Source organism: Aotus nancymaae, unplaced genomic scaffold, assembly GCF_030222135.1.
Source record: "Aotus nancymaae isolate 86718 unplaced genomic scaffold, 86718_ANA_hifiasm-v0.15.2.pri h1tg000014l, whole genome shotgun sequence".
Lineage (NCBI taxonomy): Eukaryota > Metazoa > Chordata > Mammalia > Primates > Aotidae > Aotus > Aotus nancymaae.
This window is the reverse complement of record NW_026988425.1, coordinates 49,938,063-49,962,220: the sequence shown is the minus strand read 5'-3', so window position 1 is coordinate 49,962,220 and position 24,158 is coordinate 49,938,063. Positions and strand designations below refer to the sequence as shown.

Sequence of the window (24,158 nt, the reverse complement as noted above, 5' to 3'; positions counted from 1 at the left end):
GCTTGTCACTCTTTCTGTTGGAAACAGAGAAATAAAAGCCCTGCTCTCACTATGGGGTGGCAAATAAATATTATGCATCTGTCCTAAAAAGGAAAAAATCAGCAAGATAAAGGGTCCAGAGATAATTACTTTAGATAGGCTTATTAGACAGGCCTACTTTAGATACTCCAATTAGATGGTATCTTAGTAAAGATATGAATAAAGATAGTGAACTGTGCAGGTTAGATCTAGGAAAAGAGCCTTATAAGGGAGAGGGAAAGGTAAGTGTAAGGGTCTGAGAAATTAGTGTTCTTATACTTATCAAACAGAAAAGAGATCCCAGTGTGGCCTCTACATCTTGAGCAGAGGCAACACAAAAGGCCATAAGGCAGAAGTCTACCCATATGAGGAACAGTAACAAGCCAAGTATGGCTGGAGTAGGGAGAGCAGTAGGAGATAAAGTCAGAGAGGCAATAGAAGCAGTATCATATAGGGCCTTGAATGCTCCTGAAAGAACATTTTTACTCTGAGAAGGGAAAACATGAGGTTTTCAGCAGAGAAGTGACATGATCTGAACTTTGTTTTAACTGAGCATTTAAAGGATTCAACATATATTTTGATGGTAGAACCAAGATGATTTTGCTAATAGATGAGATGTACAGTTTGAGAAAGAAATTAAGAATGACTCCAAGATTTTGTTTGAGCAACTAGAAGAATGGAACTAACATTAACTGATATAGGAAGACTACAAGAAAAAAATCATTTAGAGATGATATTTAAGTCTCAGATATCTATTAGATGACCAAGTAGCAAAATCAAAATGGTAACTAGTTCCCATAATAAATGAGTTAAATCTTTGAATCATGGTCATTTTATATTTATTTCAGAGTGATGATTTTATGTTTAATAAAAATTATGTTTCAACAGTTCCAGAGGCCATGCAACAAGATGCCTAAGGCTAAAACTGATTCATCTGACAGAGCCTAGGTACCTAGCACTGCTAAGCACCTCAAGCCCTGGTCTTGTCTTGTCTTTGCTTCCCAGTGTGAACTGCAAGTAGCAATAAAAATTTAACTCTGCTGATTCTATTTCTCAGTTTTTTCTGTACTAATTTTGTATTTGTTCTAGGTCAGACAATTAAGCTATTTTCTACTGGTGGCAGCAATGACTGCAAATTTAGTTTTATGGTAAGACTATCTGATAATCTCTGTTGGGTGAGAAATGATGGGGAAATCAATTTTGTTAGTCTAATTCTCTGTCTATATTTGTCCCTTGTGAGCCAAAATCAACTAAGAATCTAAAGAATTCTAGCTTTAGTTACTTGATTGTAATTTTTTGTATTTTTGTGTTCACTCTTGACCTGTGGCTGAAGTGGCAGAACTGAGGCTATAAGTTATCTATGTGTCTGCAATTCAGAAAGGGCTTTATTATGTGTAATCAGTATGTTAATATCCTAAAGAAGCATTAACACATTAAATTACAAAGTCTTTTAAAGGAACTCTATTCAAATTTGCTTATAGAGATGAATAAAAGAAATGTTATAGAGGTAAATATTCCTAAAATCTCAGAAAATAAAGAAATTGAACTTGTAATACTTTAGACTGTATTAAACTTATAAAAAATATACTTCAAACTGTATTAAACTTTTGAAAAACTTACAAGAATTAATCAGAAACATTTTAAGAATCCAAGTTGACCTAATTAAGTGAAATCTTTGGTAAATGAGACTCATACTTTTGGTTTAAAAAAACCTTTTTTTCCCTATTATCAGTGTTAAGTTTAACATAAACACTTATTCTACTTGGGTTTGTTTTTCCTAATGTATAGAAGTTTACCAGCCAAATAAGCTAGTATTATTCCTTCATGATATTTAGGAGTATGAAAATGAAAACCTGTGTTCAACTAAATTCAGTCATTTATTCAATAGTATTTATGTTTTTAAAAATATCATCTTAAAGATAATTTCCAAAATCCTCAGGCAACTTAAAACAGCAAACAATGCTCATGTATGACATCTCTCAGTTTCCCACCTCCCTGCTCCCAGTTTCCTTTATGAAATAGAAGTTACTATGATTAAAAGATAAAATTAATATAAGTGGTTAATTATATATTAAACAACTATGCTAGGAATATTAGTGACAGAAATACAAACTGTAATTGCTTTTGTTTTTCAAGGAAAAAAAGTAGTTTGGTGGCTTTCAAACATTTTGGTCTGTACCACCTTTAAAGTCATAAAACATTAACAATCCTAGAGTTTTTCTTGTGTGTTTTGATATTTACCATATCAAAAATTAACACCAAGATAATCTTTACTTATTTGAACAATATTTGCATATTAAAATAAATAATTTTTAGTATAATTATGAAAACTGTTTTTACCTCACAGATCCCATTAGATGATCTTAGAGAAACTGGGAGAGACACATTTTGTCCTAAAATGTCAGTTTGTTCCAGAACGTTGAAAAAGTACAATGAAAGATAAAACTTGGAAACTGAATTTTACCTGCTTTGATTTATAACACTTGGGTCAAAATAAGCTATAAAAGGTGTTAATTTTTAGCAAAGTTCACTCAATTTGGATGGAATTACTTTCTCGATTTGCTGTTTAATGCTTTCACTTACAATATGAAGAGTTTTTTTTTTTCCTCAGAGCCATTATACTGGACAAAAAGTTATTCTTTGCTTTCCTTGTAATCAGCCTAGATAGCTGAGATTCTGTTGGCTTTATCTTGTCTGATTGTTTAAAAAAAAAAAAAAAGACTAAAGAGAAAAGGTTCCCTATTTATGAAAGAGCTGTGGTTCTTTACAACCATGTTAATTTCTATCTTTACTTCTAAATGTTTTATTGTCACTTCAATTAAATTGATAACCAAATAGTTTGTCTGATACCCATGAAGCCTACACTAATCAAATATTCAGCTCTCCTCTGACAACTCCTATTGTCTTTTAAGCTCAAATTATAAATTTAGAAGAAGATATCTACCTAGAAAACTTTTGAGATTTGTCAGAGAGCCCCAGAAAAGTACAAATGTTTATTATTTCACCTGATAAAAGAGTCTAGAAATGATTATGCTTTTTTAATGTATTACTATTTAAGAGCTGTACGGTAAGAGTTGTCAAACAGAAAAGACTACAGTGTTCCAAGATTAAAGAGAACAGGTAAAATGTTAATAGAGGTTAAGTATTCCTAATTCGAAAATCCAAAATCCCAAACGTTTTGGGTAGTGACATAATGCTCAAAGGAAATGCTCACTGGAGCATTTCGGCATTTTGTATTAGAGATGATCAACTGATAAACATATTGCAGATATTTCAAAAGTTTATACAAATTTGAAATACTTCTCGTCTCAAGCATTTTGGATAAGAGATACTCGACCTGTATTTTTTTTTAATATATACTTTTTGGGAGTCCCTGATGATTTGTAAATTCCCTCACCTTCCATAGTATGTTTTTACCCTAAGGAGAAACATTGTTCAAAACTCTATAAAGTAATTCTATAGAGTTTCCCTATATTTATCAAAATCCTGAAGGTACGCTGCCTGATGCAACAGTATAGTGCTGCCAGTCATAAATTCACTTTTTAAAACGTCTACAACTTTACTTCTTTCCTAACTAGAATCTAGCATCTTTTCCAGTGGTTCTTCACTAGGGATGTATGCCAGACTTACGTATGGCATTTTGTAAAAATATAAATGCCTGGATCCTATTCTACATCTACAGTTGAACTCAGTTCCCATTTTGTCTTTCATTGGGCTTTTTCGACGTTCTGGAACAAACTGACACTTTATGACAAAGTAAATCTTTCCCGGAGTCTCCAAGATCCTTTAAAGAGATCTCCGAGGTAAAAATAATTTTCATAATTATACTGCTAAATCTATTTACTTTATACTCTTGATATGGAAAATTATGTCTGCCCATTTTCATAAATCAGGTTACTTCTTTGAAAATAGGCTTAATCAGATTTTTTGCCTAATTTTTTGAATGGTTTTATTACTTTTATTTTGCATGTCACAGAAAAAAAATTATCAGTAGCATTATTCTTATTATGAACCCTCCTCAAACCCTCAATATTTATCAATTACCAGTAACTAATTTACCATGGTCATTAAATCTGTCATCTTCAGACAGCTTTTGTTTTATTTAGATGCTTGCCAAAGGCTGTGCTGTAAACTATAGATCAGAGTCTGTGTCCTTAAGGACAGACTCCAAGCCCTGTAAAGAACTATTAATACTTCAGAGAATAGAGTCTTGGGTAGAAGGTTCTAAAGTTAACTGCTCTGACAACTTTTAGACTGTATCACTGGACTGAGGGAGATTTCTAGGACTAGTCCTTCTAGAAACAGAATCATGCAAGCAGATCCCTAATATACAATGAAATAAGAATTACATAAGGACTGAATGAGCTGATGGAGAAAATCTCTGTGGTTATTTGTTTGCAATATTGTTAATATTATTTTAATATTCTATTTTCTGGAGATATGAAGAAGCCTTTTTTCCTCTTAAGCTAGCTGTAATCTACACATTTTGTTGACTCTGCCTTTGTAAACTAAAATGAAATAGTCTAAAATCATATTTAATCTCACATCTCTCTGATACCCCATCTCAACCCAAATTCAGATTTCTTACCTAAGTCTCCTTACTTTTTCATGGTAGTGTAGTTATCTTCAGCAGTTAAATAAGAATGTCTGCCTCCTTTTACCAAGATATAAGTGGACAAGTTAACTGTGCAACTAAGATCTCACCTGGATTTTATATTTGAAAATGGCATGATAGGTAGGATCAGATACTTTTTTTAAGGAACAAAGGTTGGCTTTCTATATGGAACCAATGCCTATGAAGGCCAGCTTATATGGAGGTCTGGTGCTTGGCTGACATGGCCCAGTCTGGGAGATTTTAAGGCTGGCCATCCACTTCCTGACAGGACAGGAACCACAGGAAATCTAGGAGACCTTTAGTAGAGTGAGATTCATTCCAATTTATAGGTATTGCAGGTGAAATCTAGTGGAGAGTGTTTCTGAGACTTAGTTTCCTATCTCTTAGATAAAAAATAATAAAGTATTGTTAAAGTTCAATCTGACATTCCTTGTTAAAACTTCCAGACAAAAGTTAATTTTGTGACTTCGGTAACTGTCAATACTGTACAGCTCTAGATTTGCAAAACAAACTGAAGGAGGCCTATATTGTTAATGAACAATCTTGCTGTACCCATGCAAATAAGCAAGCCAAACTTAAGACCAAACTTCTTGTGTTCAAGACTAATCCCTGAGATTATTATGGTCATGAGGTAGATACAGGCTATCAGAAAAAATTATAGAAGAATTTGAAGTAAGCAAAAAAGACTACTGTCTAAGCACACTCTTTGTGCCTTCTATAGTCTTTTTCATAACTGTTGCAGCTGATAGCAGTGCCAATGATTCTCAACAAAAATGCAAATAGTTTTCCCCTGAAATGTAATTGATCATTGCATTTGAATAATGACCAGTTTTACATCTATCTGTAAATTAATTTTAGCACTCCTAATCACCTAAACCAGAGGTGTCCAATCTTTGGCTTCCCTAGGCCACATCAGAAGGAGAATTGTCTTGGGCCACACATAAAATACACCAACACTCCCAATAACTGATGAGCTAAACACTCCCAAAAACTGATGAGCTAAAAAAAAAAATTTTCTAATCACAAAAAAAAAAAAAAAAAAAAAAAAAATCTCATCATGTTTTAAGAAAGGTTACAAATTTACGTTGCACCACATTCAAAGCTATCCTGGCCTCCATGTGGCCTGTGGGTTGGACAAGCTTAGCCTAAACATACGTGTATTCTTTGAATTCTCTTTTTGACTAGCTGTAACATCTTACTGGTTCCTTTGGTAATTAAAGAGGTCAATAAATTCTTTCATCCCTGTTGACTTAAAATTATGAAAAAGGCAGTTTGGCTATAGTAACGTATTTAAAGGAAATACATTACTATAGCCAAATAATGTATTTGGAAAAAGGAAAAAAAGAGCATTATTAAGTGAAAGAGTAGAAAAGGAGATAAATTATATGAACAAAAATTTGTATAATTTGAGGGTATACTGGATGGATATTACATGCAAAATTAAAAAGATACCAACTATGAACCCTAAACCAAAAAAAATATTTAGCAGCTTAAATAATACAAAATTATATCAATAGTGCTCACATATAATACATTGATCTTTTCTCAAGGGCAAACCAGCACTTCTGAAAAACTCTCTCCTTCTGGATTATTTGCAAAATAAACTTTATCCCATAAGCTCTTATATAGAAAAATCTTGGCCAGGCGTGCTGTCTCACGCCTGTAATCCTGGCACTTTGGGAAGCTGCAGTGGGCAAATCACAAGGTCAGGAGATCAAGATCAGCCTGGCCAACATGGTGAGACCCCGTCTCTACTAAACATACAAAAAATTAGCTGGGCATAGTGGCAGGCACCTGTAATCCCAGCTACTCGGGATGCTGAGGCAGGAGAACTGCTTGAACCCAGGAGGCAAAGGTTGCAGTGAGCTGCCATGACACCACTGCACTCTAGCCCTGGAGACACAGTGAGATTCAATCTCAAAAAAATAAAAAATAAAAATCAAATCTTAAGGTGACTATATTAGAAATATGTTCTAACTTCAGCAAAACCATATAGTGCTCCTTTCTTCTGCATTAGCAGCTTCAATTTATAGTGGGCAAGTTATGTGACCTCCCTCTATTTGTTTCTTCATCCCTAAAATGGGGATCATGACAAAATCTACTTCATAAGGTTGTTTTGGGAATTAAATGAGCTAACACATGTACAATAATCAGAACAGTATGTGGCCCATAGCTATTATTATCTTTATATGCTGATAGTGTATATTAAGAAACATTTGATTAAGTCAACTAATAAAATTTCTCAAACTCAAGATAAGTATTTGGTTTTAAAAGTTCTCATAAAACTCAGCACAAACTAAAGACCAGAAGCCTATAAGTGCTTTTTAAGTCATCTTTCCATTTTTTCCTTTTTGCTCATTATTGGAAATTAGCTGATGTACCGTCTTCACATTCCTCCATCTCAACACTGACATTCAAGCTGAAACAGAAGTACTAAAATGGAGAGTGTAGATGGAGAAAGTGTAACATATAAGTAAACCTAGACTGTGAGGTAATAAGAAGGTATTAAAATGAAGGTATTAAAATTTTTGTTTCTAGTCTCAAAATAAGGCTATCTTAAAGAACCAAATTAAAAAAAAACATGACTTCAAAAATAAAAATTGGGCCAGGCATGGCAGCTTACACCTGTAATCCCAGCACTTTGGGAGGCCAAAGTGGGTAGATCACTTGAGCCCAGGAGTTCAAGACCAGCCTGGGCAACATGGTGAAAACCCCATATCTACAAAACCTAAAAAATTAGCTGGGCATGGTGGTACACAGCCAGCTACTCAGGAGACTTACATGGGATGATTGCTTGGGCCTGGGAGGTTGAAGCTGAGTGATCCGTGGTCATGCTACTGCACTCTGGCCTTAGTGATAAAGCAAGGCCCTGTCTCAAAAAAATAATAATAATAAAAATAAAAATTGGGGTGAGTATGGTGGCTCATGGCTGTAACCTCAGCACTTTGGGAGGACAAGATGGAGGACTGAGGCCAACAGTTCAAGACCAGCCTGGTCAGTAGTGGGAAACCTATCTCTACATACATACGTACATACATACATACATGAGCAAGCCAACCAGCCAGCCAGGCATGGTGGTGCATTCCTATAGTCCTACCTACTTGGAAAGCTGAGGTGGGAGGATTGCTTGAGGCCAGGAGTTTGAGGCTGCAGTGAGCTATAACTACACAATTATATTTCAAGTCAGGCAACAAAGTGAGACCTTGCCTTTAAAAAAATAATAAAATAAAAATAAAAATTGATTGGGGTGGGGTAGAGAAGAAAAAGATTTCCCACAGATATTGTGAAGGAACAGAACTAGATCTTAAGTCTCTTTTAGCTCTAAAATTATTCAAATCTATGAACTTGGGAAGCCTTAGGAAGCAAGAACTAGGAACCACAAACAAAAACAATCTGCTTTTGATGGAATAATAGTGTGATATAAATATGCATCACTACAAAGCCTTTCTAGTTTTCTAAAACAAAAAAATAGATATACTTCTGCTGGAATAAAGTCTCAAATCCTTCCTATTTTCAAACTTGATGGAGGAGAAAGGACCATATTTTTATATAATTTACATATAAAACTGAATCATAAAACTTCTTATAAAAGAGCTTTAGAGAAAGAACAATTAAACTTATTAAAAATAAACATTAAAAGAGAACAATTAAAACAAACATTATTATAATTCTTTGGTAATTTTTAAAAATTATTCATTAAAAAAAAGTTGAAATCATGACCAAAAAGAGTATCAATGTAAGATACCTATGTTTCGTAGAATTTCAACAAGTTTTTCTCTTTTTGAGAACTGGCCAACTTGGAGAACAGTCTGCTGAACATCTCTACATGCTCCACCCACTTGTCCAACAGCAACAAACAAATAATTCGACTTTAAAAATTCTGCAGCCAACCTTGAAAAACGAAAGATTATTCTTTAACTTACCATCCTCTTCATTAGTATTCATAATATCCACTGAATTCATGCAGGTTTTATCTCAATATTAATCAGACAGCAGATAATAACAGCTATAACAAGATGGTTGGTTACTTGTATCACCCCAGTAATATTTTGAAAGATCAGTATAAAATATTACACTTTTGCAATATATGTAACTACTAGTGAAGAGTTTGTCAAAGTATAGATACTGTAATTTCAAGTGGATTTGCTATCCATGTAAACCTATATAAAATATGTGTATAACCCTAATAAAAAGCATGAACTAAAAGAAATAAATTGTAATAAGCAGGAATTATTTTTTAGTAAAAACTGAAATGTAAGCCTCAGGCACAAATTCTATTCTCCACTCATTGCTTTTATGAATACTATTATTAGTTGTTTTCTGAAAATATTACCTGTTAAATTACTCTACTTCAAATGAATAATTTCAAACAAACCAGATCTTAGGTCAGTGCTCTGTCATGACACACACAGAAGGTAGTACTTGTATAGCACAATTGGGCAAAACAAGTGAGATGAGACAAAAGGCCCAGCAACATAGTGGAATCAAGATGGGTGTACCTGCCCCAAAGGTTATCAATATCTTGACACACAGTTAACTCACTATCAGCATGCAACTGAGAAGTCTTGCTTTAGATCACATACAAACATGGCTGCTAATTAGACAGTTACCAAAGCAGATGGTGGGAATGCAAATACCGCATCTCCAATTGAAGATACTATTGAATTCTTGAGAAATGATTGTTTTATGTACCACTAAGAAAGAAAATTATCCTGCAAATTGACCTAGTGCTGTCTTATGAGTTATATTTTTCCCCAATAAAGAACTCTTGCTAACTTTACACAAAGATTTATCATATAAAATTAAATCAATAGCCAGAACCACTATTCAAGGGCTTGCGGAACATTTGATATACTAGCACAAGATCCCATATAATGTTCTATCAAACCAGGAGACCAACTTTAAGGCAAAAGAGGTGTTGGGATAGGCCCATTACCATAGGATTCACAAGTAATATATACTGTACCACTCAGAAGCTGCCAACCCGAGAGAACTTTGGAACAGTCTGCAGAAAGAACGTTCAAGGGCCAGTTTTGAGGCAACTCTTTAAGAAGACAGGACATCATCCAACACGACACAGTAATTTTTCAAATCAAAGATCTATATATGGTACATGACTCTGGAAATCCAGGAGAGCAAGCAATACTGGCCCACCTAGCATCACTTCCAATGACCCACTTGGGAAATCTATACTTCCCAGCCCTTCCTGTCCTCCAACTTTATGTTCTACAGGTTTTGAGGTCTTGGTTCCCAAAAAGAAAACAGTTCCACTAGAGAAAACAGCAAGAGTCCTGCTGAATTACAGATGGTCCCCAACTTACAAAAGGGTTACATCCTAATAAAGCTATTGTAAGTCCAAAATATCTTAAGTCAAAAACGCAATTAATACCTATGATAAACCATCATAAAGTCGAAAAATCTTAAAATTCTAGGTTGAACCATTGGACCATCTGTATAAGCTTCTGCTGTTGCCTGGGTACTTCTGGCTCCTTGAGACAAGGGGCTGACAGGAAAAAGAGTCACCATTCCAGTAGGGATGTGTCATCTTCATCTCTGAGTTCACTAGACCACATGGTATATAACATGATCCTCAAATATCTGCCAATAATTGGTATATGAATTTTCTACCAAAGGCCCAGTTCTCCCAATTCTATACATTTAGGTTTGAAAAGGTGGCACAACAATAAAAACAACTTCATTTAGTTCATTTAGTAAGCACTTATTAAACCCTAGCTGGGTTCTATGCACACACACACACACACACACACACACACACACACACACACAGTCTCTTTTTAAAAAAAGATGTGATGCTAATTCAAAGCCAGGAATAAAGGTAAGAAACAATGGAAAATGTGGTAAACATTTTAGAAATATATCTTTTTTTTTTAAACTACCTATATTAAAATCTTAAAGACAAATCTCTAAAAATAGAATATTCACATTGCTTCCACTTTGATAAAAGTATGTATATAACCAAATTATTTTTAAGAAACAAACTTAACCTCTGAATTTCCTCTGGAAAAGTTGCACTGAACATAAGGGTTTGGCGCTGTTCCTTTGATGGCATTCCTGGGCAAGAAATTAACTTCTTCATTTCTGGTCCAAACCCCATATCCAACATGCGATCAGCTTCATCCAAAACTAAGTATTTGATCTGTTTGAGACCAATCTTGAAGGATATTTTCAAAGGTAAAACAGAAAATTCATATTAGTTTAAACTACTCTCCACAATTCTGTTAAAATACTGTTAAGAACAAAGACTAGAAATCAGTGTATAAAATGAGAATTGTTATTCTTAGATAATATTACTGCATATTTCAGTTCAATTTTGTTATAAAGCATTTTTAAAATTAAGTCTAAAATAAACCAAAAATCTAGATCAACACTGTGCAATAAAACTTTCTGCAATTACTTAGAAGTTCTATTATCTGCACTGTTTAACATGTTAGTCACTAGCCAAAGGTAGCTAGCTATTAAGCACTTGAAATGTGGCTACTGTGACTGTGGAACTGAATTTTTAATTTGATCATTCTTTAAAATTGCTACACATGACTAGTGGTTACTGTGTTGGACAGTACAGATCTAGATTACATTACTTGATAAAGTTAGACTCTAATGTACGAAAATATCCTAACAGCATGACATATTCTAATATTTTCTAGCTGGTAAATTTTTTTCTAACCTCTTCAAATCCTTAGTAAATTCTCCATTCTCTAATCACTCAGATCAGGAACCTTCTCTTACCTTTGCATGAACATCTATTACTATAAATAGAATAACACATTTGCAACGTGGATTTTGGTACCACTATGAAGATGTTTAGCAAGAAAGTAAGGTATATATCTCTGGGTCATTTTTTAAAGTATACTAAGAAAGGTGCATTTATGCAGAAATAACTTTTTTTTTTTTAGTAACCCAGAGAGATTAAAGAGACTCTTAACTCAGAAGGACCCTTTGAAAAGCTTTTAAAAAGCAAATCTGGGCCGGGCAAGGTGGCTCACACCTGTAATCCCAGCACTTTGGGAGGTTGAGGCAGATGGATCACCTGAGGGTCAGGAGTTTGAGATCAGCCTGGCCAACATGGAGAAACCCCATCTCTACTAAAAATACAAAAAAAATTAGCCGGGAGCATATGCCTGTAATCCCAGCTACTCAGGAAGCTGAGGCAGAAGAATTGCTTGAACCCAGGAGGCAGAGATTACAGTGAGCCGAGATCACGCCATTGCACTCCAGCCTGGGTAACAAGAGCGAAACTCCATCTCAAAAATAAAATAAAAAGCAAATCTGGTTCATTAAGGTGAACTGAAAGTACTGATTTAGAGATGTAAAAATATGGTATATGAAATTTTAAATAAGTACATGGCCCTTAAATCTTTTTAGATTTAGAAAATTAACAATCCTGGTTGATATTACTCCCATGCTTACACAGGAGATAGAATTATTGATGTCACAATGGGTTTCTTACAGGAGAAAACTATTTCCCCAAGATGTGTATGAAATCAGATAAAAAGTTATTAACTGCATTTTTACCCCAGCATAGTGGGATATAAAATATGTATTTCTGGAATCAGACCCAGATTCTAACATTAGCTCTATACCTCCTAGAGCTAACTGAGGGATTTTTAAAATAAGTTACATAATCTCATTGAGTTTGTTTTTCCAAGTATAAAATAAAAACACTATTCCTGTGGAGATTATCTTGAGAATTATATAAGAACGAATTCAAAGAATGTGATGGAGGCTAACACATAAATGGTGCTCTAGTAAATACACCTGTCTTTACCTCATTCTTTCCTTTTCCCGTATCAAAAAAAAGTATCAATCTCACAACTTTGTTATTCCTATAAGGCATACCTTTTCTTTGCCTATGATATCCATCAGTCTTCCAGGAGTAGCACATAATATATTACAGCCTTGTACTATTTGTCGAATTGAATGCCCCAGCTGGGTTCCTCCATATATAACAACAGCTCTTACACAAGTCCTATTAAGAAGAAAACTAAATGTCATTTTCTAGTTACTTAAAAAACTAGGCATCTGTTTCTGACAAGATATAAAACAAAACCCAAAAAGAAAGAAAAAACATTCAACTATCTAAAAAACATTAAATTCTGGCCAGGCATGGTGGCTCATGCCTGTAATACCACCAGTACTTTGGGGAGGCCAAGGTGGGTGGATCACCTGTGGTCAGGAGTTAGACCAGCCTGGTCAACATGGTGAAATCTTGTCTCTACTAAAAATATAAAAAATTGGCCAGGTGTGGTAGCATGCACCTGTAATACCAGCTACTCTGGTGGCTGAGGCAGGAGAATCACTTGAACCCAAGAGGCGGAGGTTGTAGTGACCAAGATCCCACCACTGTACTCTGGCCTGGGCAAGACAGCAAGTCTCCAACTTAAAAAAAAAAAAAAAAAAAATGTGATCTTTTACTTGATTTTTTAAAAAATTTCAATAGTTTTGGGGGAACAGGTGGTGTCTGGTTATATGGATAAGTTCTGAGATCTTTTACTTTATTTAAAACACTGAAAGCAATATAGTACATAAGGATTAGCAAGATATAAACACTGAACTACACAATCCACATGTTTTACCAAAAGATATTAAAGTGATTTTAACAAGCATAGAAAAAGATGAAATCACCTGTGGTGGTTTTAACATACATATACAAATTCTTCGATATATTCCTTCCTTCAAATATGGATTCTACCTTTCCCCTTCAGTGTGGGCAAGGCTGGCCACATGATTGTTCAACCTGCCCAGTCACATAGGGTCCCAAGTTCAGAAGAACCCTGTGCTTCATTTAATGCTCTGCCAATTAGTAATAATTGTACAACAAGGACCCTGCACTTTCAATTTTGCACTAGTTCCAATAAATTATAATAGCCACTCCCTGAGTGGGGTCAAAATTAATGACTTGCTTCTTACAAAGAGAATGCGGCAGAATGACAATGTGTGACTTTTGGGATTATTTCATAAAAGCTATTACGGCCTCCTCTTTGTTCTTACTGATCACTCAATCAGGGGTAACCAGTGCCATTTAATGGATAATTATGCATCCCTATGGAAAGATCCAGTGAAGCCTTCAGATGACTGCAATCCTGGCTGACATCTTGCCTACAGTCTCATAAAAGACTCTTAACTCAGAAGGACCCAACTAAACCAAGCTGTTCCCCAATTCCTAAGCCCCCAAAATGGTGAGATAGTAAATGTTTATTATTGTAAGCAACTATCTTTTAAGGGAATTTGTTAATCAGCAATAACTAAATGTTGGCAAAGGGTATATTGATATTGGACTTCTGATACACTGCAGGCACAAATATACATTAATTGCAAGCTTTAAAATAAGTTCCTGCTCTTTAACATTAAAATTGATAAAACTCTAAAAAAAAATCTAAAAAATACTTAAAACAGAAGATTTTTTTTTGAGTCAGGGTCTCACTCTCACCTAGGCTGGAGTGCAGTGGCACAATCACAGCTCACTGCAGCCTTGACCTCCTAGGCTCAGGTAATCCTCCCATCTCTCAGGCTCCTGAGTAGCTGGGACTACAGGGGTGCACCACCACACCTGGCTAATTTTTTTTTTTTTTTTCTAGAGATGGGTTTTTGCCTTGTTTCCCAGGCTGGTCTCAAACTCTCTATCTTGGCCACCCAAAATGCTAGGATTACAGGTGTAAGCCACCATATCCAGCCAAAACAGAAAAACTATGTAGCAAGATGTACGCTGCAATTTTGTTTACAATAGCCCCAGGTTAGAAAGAACCTAAATGCCTCAGAATAGAGAAATAAAATGTATCCACATGGGCAATTTTAAAGCCATTAAAAATCAGGTCTTATTATGCAATAAGCATTTTCTGTATTATAAAGTTATATGTAAAAGAATATAAAATTATTAGAATACCCTAAGTTCCTTTCTAAATACACATTAAAAACTACCAAGAAATAACACCAGTATGTTCACTATTTTCCACTTCTAGTATTACTGCTTTTTAAATTAAAATTTTACTTTTTTAGAGACAGGGAGAGTGTGGCGTTGCAATCACAGCTTACTGCAGCCTCAAACTCCTGGACTCAAGCAATCCTATCTCAATCTCCTAGGACAACAGGTGTGCACCACCACGTGCTGGATAGTTACTTTATTTTTTGTAGAGACGTGGTCTCACCATGTTACCCTGGCTGGTCTCAAACTCCTGGCCTCAAGCAGTCCTCCTGCCTGGGCCTCACAAAGCACTGGGATTATAGACATGAGCCACCAAAGTCCAACCTATTAACCTAATTTTTAATAAGCCTACTTCTTTTTAAAGATAAAAAGGATTCCATAAACAGGATAATGAAAAAATATACTTTGGCCGGGCGCGGTGGCTCACACCTGTAATCCCAGCACTTTGAGAGGCCAAGGCGGGTGGATCACGAGGTCAAAAGATCGAGACCATCCTGGTCAACATGGTGAAACCCCGTCTCTACTAAAAATACAAAAAAAATTAGCTGGGCACAGTGGCTCGTGCCTGTAATCCCAGCTACTTAGGAGGCTGAGGCAGGAGAATTGCCTGAACCCAGGAGGCAGAGGTTGCGGTGAGCCGAGATCGCGCCATTGCACTCCAGCCTGGGTAACAAGAGCAAAACTCCGTCTCAAAAAAAAAAAAAAATATATATATATATATATACTTTAAGTAATGCTAAAAATAACAAGAGTGCATTATTACTAAGTACTTCCCAAAAGTGAAGGGAAGAAAGTCTCTAAAGAAAAAACTATTTCCTATTTCCTGAGTAGCATTCTGACGTACTTACCCAAAAGAAAATTTTCTGGCTTCCAAATAAATCTGGTTGACCAATTCTCGAGTTGGTGCTACAATAATACACTCTGGTTCCTGCAACTCTTTAAAACGACTGGCAGTTACTCCATCACGCATCATTTGAGCCAAAATTGGTAGGAGAAAAGCTGCCTAGAAGTTAAGTTGCCTAGGTTACAAATTTATAGCACATCACTTTTATCCCTATGGAAAGCTAATCCTCATGTCCTTATGGCCTTTAGACTCTACTTCCATGTTACTGCTAAATTTAAGATGAGAAACAAAAACAACTTTCATTTTAATCTGTTCTTAACCTTTAGGTCTTTATGCTCATATTATACAATATAAAATTTGATAAAATTAATCTATCCTATCAAATTTTTAGTGTATTTTTAAAAGCATACCCATGAATTCTAAATAGATCAATATCATTGTCCTATTTGTAGAGGAAAATAATAGATGTAATTGCTGCAAATCATTACAGTGAGCAATTACTCTAAGTTAGTCCTTTTGAGGTCATAATAAAATTATCACTCCGAATGGATGACAAAAGTGGTCCACAGAGTAAAATCTTGGAAATCATCATTTGTGTTACTGAACACATTACCCTTACTGAAGTTACATCTGGCAACCGAAATTCTGTGCTATAGTTTTCTCATTTAAGCAAATAAGACACTTGCTAAAATCCATCTCCAAAACCATGTTTAACACTCTCATCAGCTGCTATACAATACCTATTTTTCCCCACAATTCTATTACAAAAGATGATTAAGCCTAAAATAGTATGACCTCATGGACTCTATGACCTTAGAAATAATAGTCTCATCTCAGAGTCTTAATTAACACACAAATCTCCCAGATTAGTCCTAAAACCAACCTGGTCTCATCAGACTTCTTTTATAATTAGCATAACCTGAGGTCACTTAATACTAAGGAATCACGTACAATGCATGTAACTTTTTCATTCTTTATCTTTTGACTCCAAGAGCATACCAGCTATATTACAGAAATTACTTTCTCCCTCTCTTACTGTTTTATAATCTCTGCTTTGACTTTCAGTCACTTTTAGATACCACCCTGTTTCAGAAAGAGCTGCATACTTAGATTAAACATCTACGGACTGCAACACTACCCTAGAAATAGTTCAGAATTCTTTCTTCAGAAGTACACAAATCCTAGTAAAAATTAGAAGCAAAACCATCAATACTTATTACAGGTCACTGAAATCATCTACAAACCTTCTACTCAAAAGAAGAAAGTCAAGTTACTTAGGAAGAATCAAAGCTCAAAAACCTAACAGTTTGGACACGTGGGGAAAGACTTACAGTCTTCCCAGACCCTGTTTGAGCACAAGCCATCAAATCTCGTCCTGCAAGTATGATAGGAATACTGTATTTTTGCACAGGAGTAAGCTTAGTATAACCAGCTTTAGCAATGTTGTTATTCAGTGTCTGACAGAGATGAGCTTCTTCAAAAGTCTGAAAAAAAAAAAAGCAGTGATTACATTCTATATATCATATGCAGATCATTTATAAGCATACTTCATTCAAGCTAGTTTCAATTTCTGTTAATTCTACTTTATATACTACTTTACTAACATGTCCCCATTCAAAAGTAAATATTCAAAGCCTGTATATTATAGTATGATTTGACAGAATCAGGAAGTATCTCCCACAAACAGTGGTTTTAAAAACATTTTTCCTGCCCCCTTGAAACCTATGAGGTATGAAGAAGTCTGCTCAGTAAAATGGGTTGTTCTAAGTATAATTATCAACAGGAGACAGAGGGTTCCCCCTCAGAAAAATCACTGCCCTAAGACACACTTTCTCACAATCTTGGGGAAACATCTTGACTCTCTAGGAAAAATATTTTTTTTAATAAAATTCTCATCCTGGCATGGGGAGTGGAGATGAAATCTATTAATCTCTTTTAACATAGCAATTTGTAGACAGTAAGACATCATTCTAAATTTTCAACCTAAGACCTTAGGTACGAAAGGCGAAATCTGTATATTGGCATCAGCTTTAAAAACTGTATCATGTATTTTAAAAGCAAAGTTTGCTACACAGCTAATACAGAAATAATTAATACACTGACCAGAATTGCTGGTGGTACATCATGTCCAGACACTTCCACAAGAATAGTGTCATATTTGTCAAAGTTTATGCCTGTCTGATAATGTGCAAAGATGGAGTCCTCATCCTCAGGTGGAGGAGGAGGTATGTAGGTCACTTTTGGTCCTTGAAATTTAAATTAAAAACATAATGCACGTTACAGAGACTAAAAGAAAAAATAACAGAAAATAGACAAAAATTGACAAGATCAAATCTTAAATACTATGGAACTTCTCATTGCTTACCTTTTAAAGTTTTCACTGTTCAAATTTTTAAAAGATAACTTTGTTTTTAAGTAAAATACTTAAGCATTGTTATTAAAATACAATATACTTCCATGTGAGTCACACAAATGTTCATATACCTTGAGTATCACCACTTTCTCCTCCTTCTGCTTCTGACTTCCAAGAATCTTAAAGAGGATCAAATAAAAAAGAGATACATTTTTTTTTTAATTGAAGGGTAAAAGAACCCTCACTACAAAAATCAAATACCTTGTTTAAGGAAAACTTACTCTTTCCAGAGCCTGTTATTACTTCTTCATTTAAACCTTTGTAACCACCTATTAAAGAAATTAGTAAATGACAATTGGTCAAGATGCAAGGCTATGTACATCTTTATTTTCACTGCTTGCCTTCAAAGAGAACAAGTTCTAAAAAAAAAAAAAAACCTTTAAATTCTCTTCTTACAAATACTTGAGATAATTAAGACAAATAGAATCTTGTATATTTTTAGTTTCTGTAATATTCAAAATTATTTTTTGTAGATGAGACTATTATATATTGCTACATTTTGTTTAAGCCGCTATATTTCTTTCCTAATCAGCAAAGGAATGTATTTTCTAAAGAACCTGTGTTGGGGGGTGCCCCAATACCAACCCCAGTTCAGTAATTGCTAGGAGGACCCACCAGATTCAGAATTCTAGTCATACTCATGGTTATGATTTATTAGAGAAAAAATAAGGAGTACAATCAGCAGAAAAAAAGGTGCATGGGCAAAACCCAGAGAAAACCAGGCATAAGTTTCCATATGTCTTCTACTGCAGTCACACAGGATGTGCTTAGTTCTGCCAGCAATTAGCTGTGACAACACATGTAAAATCTACCAGAGAAGATTATTAGAGACTCAGAAGCTCATTAGAGACTCAGTACCCAGGGTTTTGAGTAGGGGCTAATATTGTACTCACCTTCTGCCTGGCACATACCAAATTCCAGACTCCCAGAAGGAAAGCAAATATTCAGCAAAAAAACCACAATGCACAAATGGTTTAGGCACAATGAGTTACTTTAACCAATTAGGGTGGTGTGAACCCATCCTAAATCCAAGTTTTCAGATGCTAGCTGTGATGATTAATTTGTGGTGTCAATTTGACCAGATTAAGGGATACCCAGGTAGCTGATAAAGCATTATTTCTGGGTATGTCTGGGAGGGTGTTTTAAAAGAGACTGGCATTTGTATCCGTGGACAGAATAAGAAGACCCACCCTCATCTAGAGTGGGCAGGCATCATCCAATAGGCTGAAGGCCAGATAAAACAAAAAGGCAGAAGAAAGGCAAATTTTCTCTTTTCTGGAGCTTGGACACACTTCTTCTCTTGTTCTTGGACATCAGAACTCCAGGTTCTCTGGCCTGTGGACTCAGGACTTGTACTAGGCAAGCTCCTGCCCCCTGACTCTGCCCCACCAAGAGGTTCTCAGGTCTTTGGCTTTGAACTGAGAGTTACACTATCAACTTGGACTGAAGCACACTACTGGTTTTCCTGGTTCTTAGCTTGCAGACAGCCTATCATAGGACTTTCTCAGCTTTCATAATCTCATGAGCCAATTCCCCTAATTAGTCCCCTCTCATCCATCCATCCACCCACCCACCCATCCATCTATCTCCTCCCTCCCTCCTTTTGATCTGTCTCTATGGAGAACCCTAACTAATATACACTAGCCAAGGAACAGCCTTTTAAGTAAGATTTTCAATTTTATTTACTGATGAATTTTTGATGAACAATCAGACCTGTTAACTGCTTTCTATATACTACCTTTCTGATTTTTAGATAACGAGTCATCTATTGTGCCACTTTTAGGTACTATGACTGCATTAGATTCAAAAGCTAATTAAATATAACACTTTTTCCATATCAAGTCTCTAATTTCCTTATCCTGTATATCCACAGGTCTTGAAATCCTCCTTCACATAGGCTGTGAATATTTGCGGAAGATTTGGTTTAGCTAGTTTTTAATAAACTTTTTCTATATAGAAGAATCCAAAAATCAGCAGGGGTGGGGGACTGTCACTTTGAATCATCTTGGACTAATAATGATTACTGAGAATCTTCCAAATACATCACCCAAGCTTCATTGGTTTACTAGTCTGGAAAGCATTTTAACTTTTATATGACACTGAAGTATTTACACTTCAAAAAAACTTTACGGTCAGGGGCAGTGGCTCATGCCTGTAACTGTAGCACTTTGGGAGGCCAAGGTGGGCAGATCACCTGGGGTCAGGAGTTTGAGACCAGCCTGGCCAACATGGTGAAACCCTGTCTCTACTAAAAATACAAAAATTAGCCGGGTGTGGTGGCCAGCGCCTGTAATCCCAGATACTAGGGAGGCTGAGGCAGGATAATGGCTTGAACATGGGAGGTGGAGGTTGCAATGAGCCAAGATCATGCCACTGCGCTCCAGTCTGGGCAAGTAAGCAAGACTCTGCCTCAAAAAAAAAAGAAAAAGAAAAAACTTGTAAGAGTAAAAAATTATACATATTGAGCTAACTTTATCCTTTAGACCAAATCAAATTACTATTCCATAAGAAAAAGTGTATTTTTATTGCTTTTTAGCATATTGTTTTAATAAGGATTTATACTTATATCTCAGTCTTTAACTTCTACACAGCATCCCATTTTGAGATTATTATTAAACAGTTGTTTTTAGTTTATTTTATTTTTTGAGACAAAGTCTCGCTCTGTCGCCCAGCTGGAGTGCAATGACTCGATCTCGGCTCACTGCAACCTCTACCTCCTGGGTTCAAGTGATTCTCCTGCCTCAGCCTCTTGTGTAGCTGGGACTACAGGTGCGTGCCACCATGCCCAACTAATTTTTGTATTTTTAGTAGAGACGGGATTTACCCATGTCGGCCAGGATGATCTCCATATCTTGACCTCATGATCTGCCCAGCTTAGCCTCCCAAAGTGCTGGGATTACAGGCATGAGCCACCACATCTGGCCTTAAACAGTTTCTTATTGATGAATTTCAGGTGATTTTCAGTTTTTATTTATGATAAATGATGTCTCAGTGGACATCCTTGTACATGTATTTGCAAATACATCTATAGTATATAATTCCTATAATGGAACTGCTGGATTAGAGAGGCAATAACCTGGAGAGTATTAAGGAAAGCTGTAAAACAGGCTGTGTAAATTTATGCTCCTCAGTGCATAAAAGTAGTAAGTTACCTTTAACTTTAAAAATTAAATTTGTTGCCAACCACTGACATACAGAAAAAAAATAAATCTAGATTACAACGATTTTAACTTCTTTCAGATAAACAAAATAAGAACTTACCTCGTCCACTTCCACTGCCACTTCTGCCTTGAGAAGTATCATCATTACCTGTAAGGCGTTGTTTTGCAGATTATTTAGAGCAAACACAGCTGCTCCTCAAACACACAAACTGTATGGTTATTTCTATTCAACAAAAAGTTAATACTTAGGAATCCTAGTCCCTTCACCCATCCATCTCCTAATTCTGGATTAAGCATTTTTTTTTTTTTTTTTTTTTTTTGACACAGAGACTTACTCCATCACCCAGGCTGGAGAGCAGTGGTATGATCTTGGCTTGCTGCAACCTCCACCTTCTGGGTTCAAGCAATTCTTGTGCCTCAGGCACCTGAGTAGCTGGAACTACAGGCGCACACCACCATGCCAAGCTAATTTTTGTATTTTTAGTAGAGATGGAGTTTCACCATGTTGGCCAGGCTGGTCTCAAACTCTTGGCCTCAAGTAATCCACCTGCCTCGGCCTCCCAAAGTGCTGGGATTACAGGCGTGAGCCACCACGCCTGGTCTCTAGGTTTAACTTTAACCTTAACCTCTTTGAACATTTTTCATCAATTGTGTTTTCATTTTCACCTCAAATCACACAAATCATTTTCCCCTAACTTAGAATCCTTTATTCCTCCAGTTAATAATTCAGACCTCAAATTAACTGGTAGATAACATACGAAATAATTCACATTACACAAATTTTACAAGGGAGACAAATTGTCCACATATTTTTACCTACAGATCTAAAAGAGGAGCAAATCATAAGCCAAACTAGTATACTTAAACATATATATTACGTTTACAAACCCTAGTGCTAAAACATATACCAATAATTAATATTCAGTAATAAGTTTTATTTCTCACCTGTGCCACTTAATGCTGGTCTTCTAGAACCAAAAAGGCCACCAGTGCGTTGCATACATTCGTCTTTGTCTAACTCATTACCTTGATTTGCAGAAAGTAAAATTAGATTACATATTACCCTTAAGAAGTTTTTTAATCATTCAGTAAACAGAAAAAAATCAAGTTATGGTATCAGAAGTTAAAAGATGTGGGGTAAAACAGAAAAATACTATTCTGGTTAAATATATTGCACAAAGGAATTCTCTACAAATAACATCCTTCAATGACAAATTACTTCCTCAAAATGTATTTTATTAAAAATACCTCATAAAATAAATTAGGGCCAGCGTTATGCCAAAATACAAGCAAGTTAAATCTCTAGAAACTGCCTGAGAAACTTCCTATTGCTTCATTTCATTATTCTTCAGAATAGCACCCTTTGCTCCCACTGTTGCCAAATCAAACCTTACCAGTCCTGCACCGTAACCCTTCAAATTCCCTAAACTTCTGTGAAAGTGATAATTCACTAATCTGCTACGTATCTAGTCATTATTACAAATTTATGTTTTTAGCTTCCAGAACCATCAATCTATCCTCCTCTGTTATGAGGCACATACATTCCAACAGTGACCTCTGAAATCAGTACCTTATCTCTAAGGAATGATGGCTGAAAAAATTTAAGGTAGAAAGCCACATTGGTGAAAGATGGTATGTTGGGAGGTAGAGCCACAGAGAAGGCCACCTGTTTATAAGGTCAGCCATATTATCAAAGCTCTAAAACACTGAATAATACGTTATATTAAAGAAATGAGTCACACACACTTATTTTTTAAATTCATATATTTCATCTTAACCAATATGCAGTTACATCTGTCTAAAAATAATGTTATATACAATGTGGGTGATTAATGTGTATTAGTCACTGAGCTAAGCTATTCTCATATAATCCTCCCAACAACTTTCTTTGATAGATTTTTTTTTTTATCATTTTCTTTTTAACAGATGAAGTACACCATTCACAAATCCACTACTAACTTGGACTTCCTAGACCAAATCCTCCACGGCAACCTCGGAAACTACCTCTTCCACCTCTTCTGGATGGCCCTGAAGCGTCTGAATTACTTCCATCTCGATAGCCTATAATATTAACACACACACAAGAACAACACAGAACAACAACAAAGAAATCTTGGGGACACAGTCAAATTTAATTTAAGCCTTGAATACTCGGTAACTTTAAACAAGTATTTTAAGGCACTGTTACCAAAAAGAAATGACATATTTGACCCGTAAGTGCTCAACTTTACTAATACAAATAGATACAGCTACAATTTTTTAAAACCTCTCTGCTTGCTTTTGAGAATTGAGTCTAAAAATCACTAAAGGAAAAAGTGACACGAAGTAAAACAGTAAAAGTTACCAAAACTGCACCATTAACTGGATTTCCACAATGCACAAAATAAATAAATCCTACACTTATATCTGCTCCATATAGAATATAGTAAACATCTTACTCAAAACACAGACATGCAGGCACATATAAGGTCTGATTTCCAGGTACAAACAATTTTTAATGGAACTGAATACCAAAAGATTAGTAGAAACAGTTCAAGTAAAATTTAATTCCACATAGGGCAGACTCACAGGGCAGAACCAGATTAATGTAAAACTCAAGTACCAACTGGGCAGGAAATAGAGACTGTTCAGTTTGTAAACTTACAACTATTTATACCTAAACAGAAGGTGGATAAAGATAGAAATTCTATCTATGCTATTTCTGAATATTAGAGTATACGTATTTTAAAGCCTATTTAAAAATGAAAACAAAACTCTTCCAAAAAGTATCTTCTGGAACCTTTTCTGTAAAGGTCCAAGTTATTTTCATGAAAGTAAAAGAATATATAACACATACATAAGTTTAAAATATAACTTAAAGCTTATCTCCACTGCCCAGCTTAAGACTAAAATGTTTCCAATATATTTGCAGCCCGTGTTTTTGTTTTTTGGGTTTTTTTTTTTTGCCCTACGCCTCTCTTCTCCCTGAGCACTTCTTCCAATTAACATCCAACCGGCCAATATCCTGAATAGTTTTTCAATTCCTTGCTCTTAATTTTACCAACTATGGACATAGCCTTAAGCAACGTATTAATATATTAGAGTTGTACGTAACGGAACTAAAACATATTCTTTTTCCACATCTTTTTTTTTTTTTTCCCCCTGAGATGGAGTCTTGCTCTGTCACC

At 35.4% G+C, this 24,158-nt stretch overlaps 1 protein-coding gene across 1 annotated transcript in view; it reads right to left on the bottom strand.

Moving 5' to 3' along the window:
• The window catches only part of DDX4 (DEAD-box helicase 4), a 67,688-nt gene that overhangs the window by 4,320 nt on the left and 39,210 nt on the right, over nt 1-24,158 (bottom strand). The window contains exons 8-18 of the mRNA XM_012457299.2: nt 22,951-23,052; nt 21,937-22,017; nt 21,092-21,139; nt 18,052-18,099; nt 17,902-17,949; nt 17,521-17,663; nt 16,749-16,901; nt 15,422-15,576; nt 12,491-12,620; nt 10,639-10,805; nt 8,379-8,524 (exon numbers count right to left, since the gene is read on the bottom strand). Coding sequence (XP_012312722.1) covers nt 8,379-8,524; nt 10,639-10,805; nt 12,491-12,620; nt 15,422-15,576; nt 16,749-16,901; nt 17,521-17,663; nt 17,902-17,949; nt 18,052-18,099; nt 21,092-21,139; nt 21,937-22,017; nt 22,951-23,052 — 1,221 coding nt within the window. The remainder of the gene's footprint in view (nt 1-8,378; nt 8,525-10,638; nt 10,806-12,490; nt 12,621-15,421; nt 15,577-16,748; nt 16,902-17,520; nt 17,664-17,901; nt 17,950-18,051; nt 18,100-21,091; nt 21,140-21,936; nt 22,018-22,950; nt 23,053-24,158) is intronic.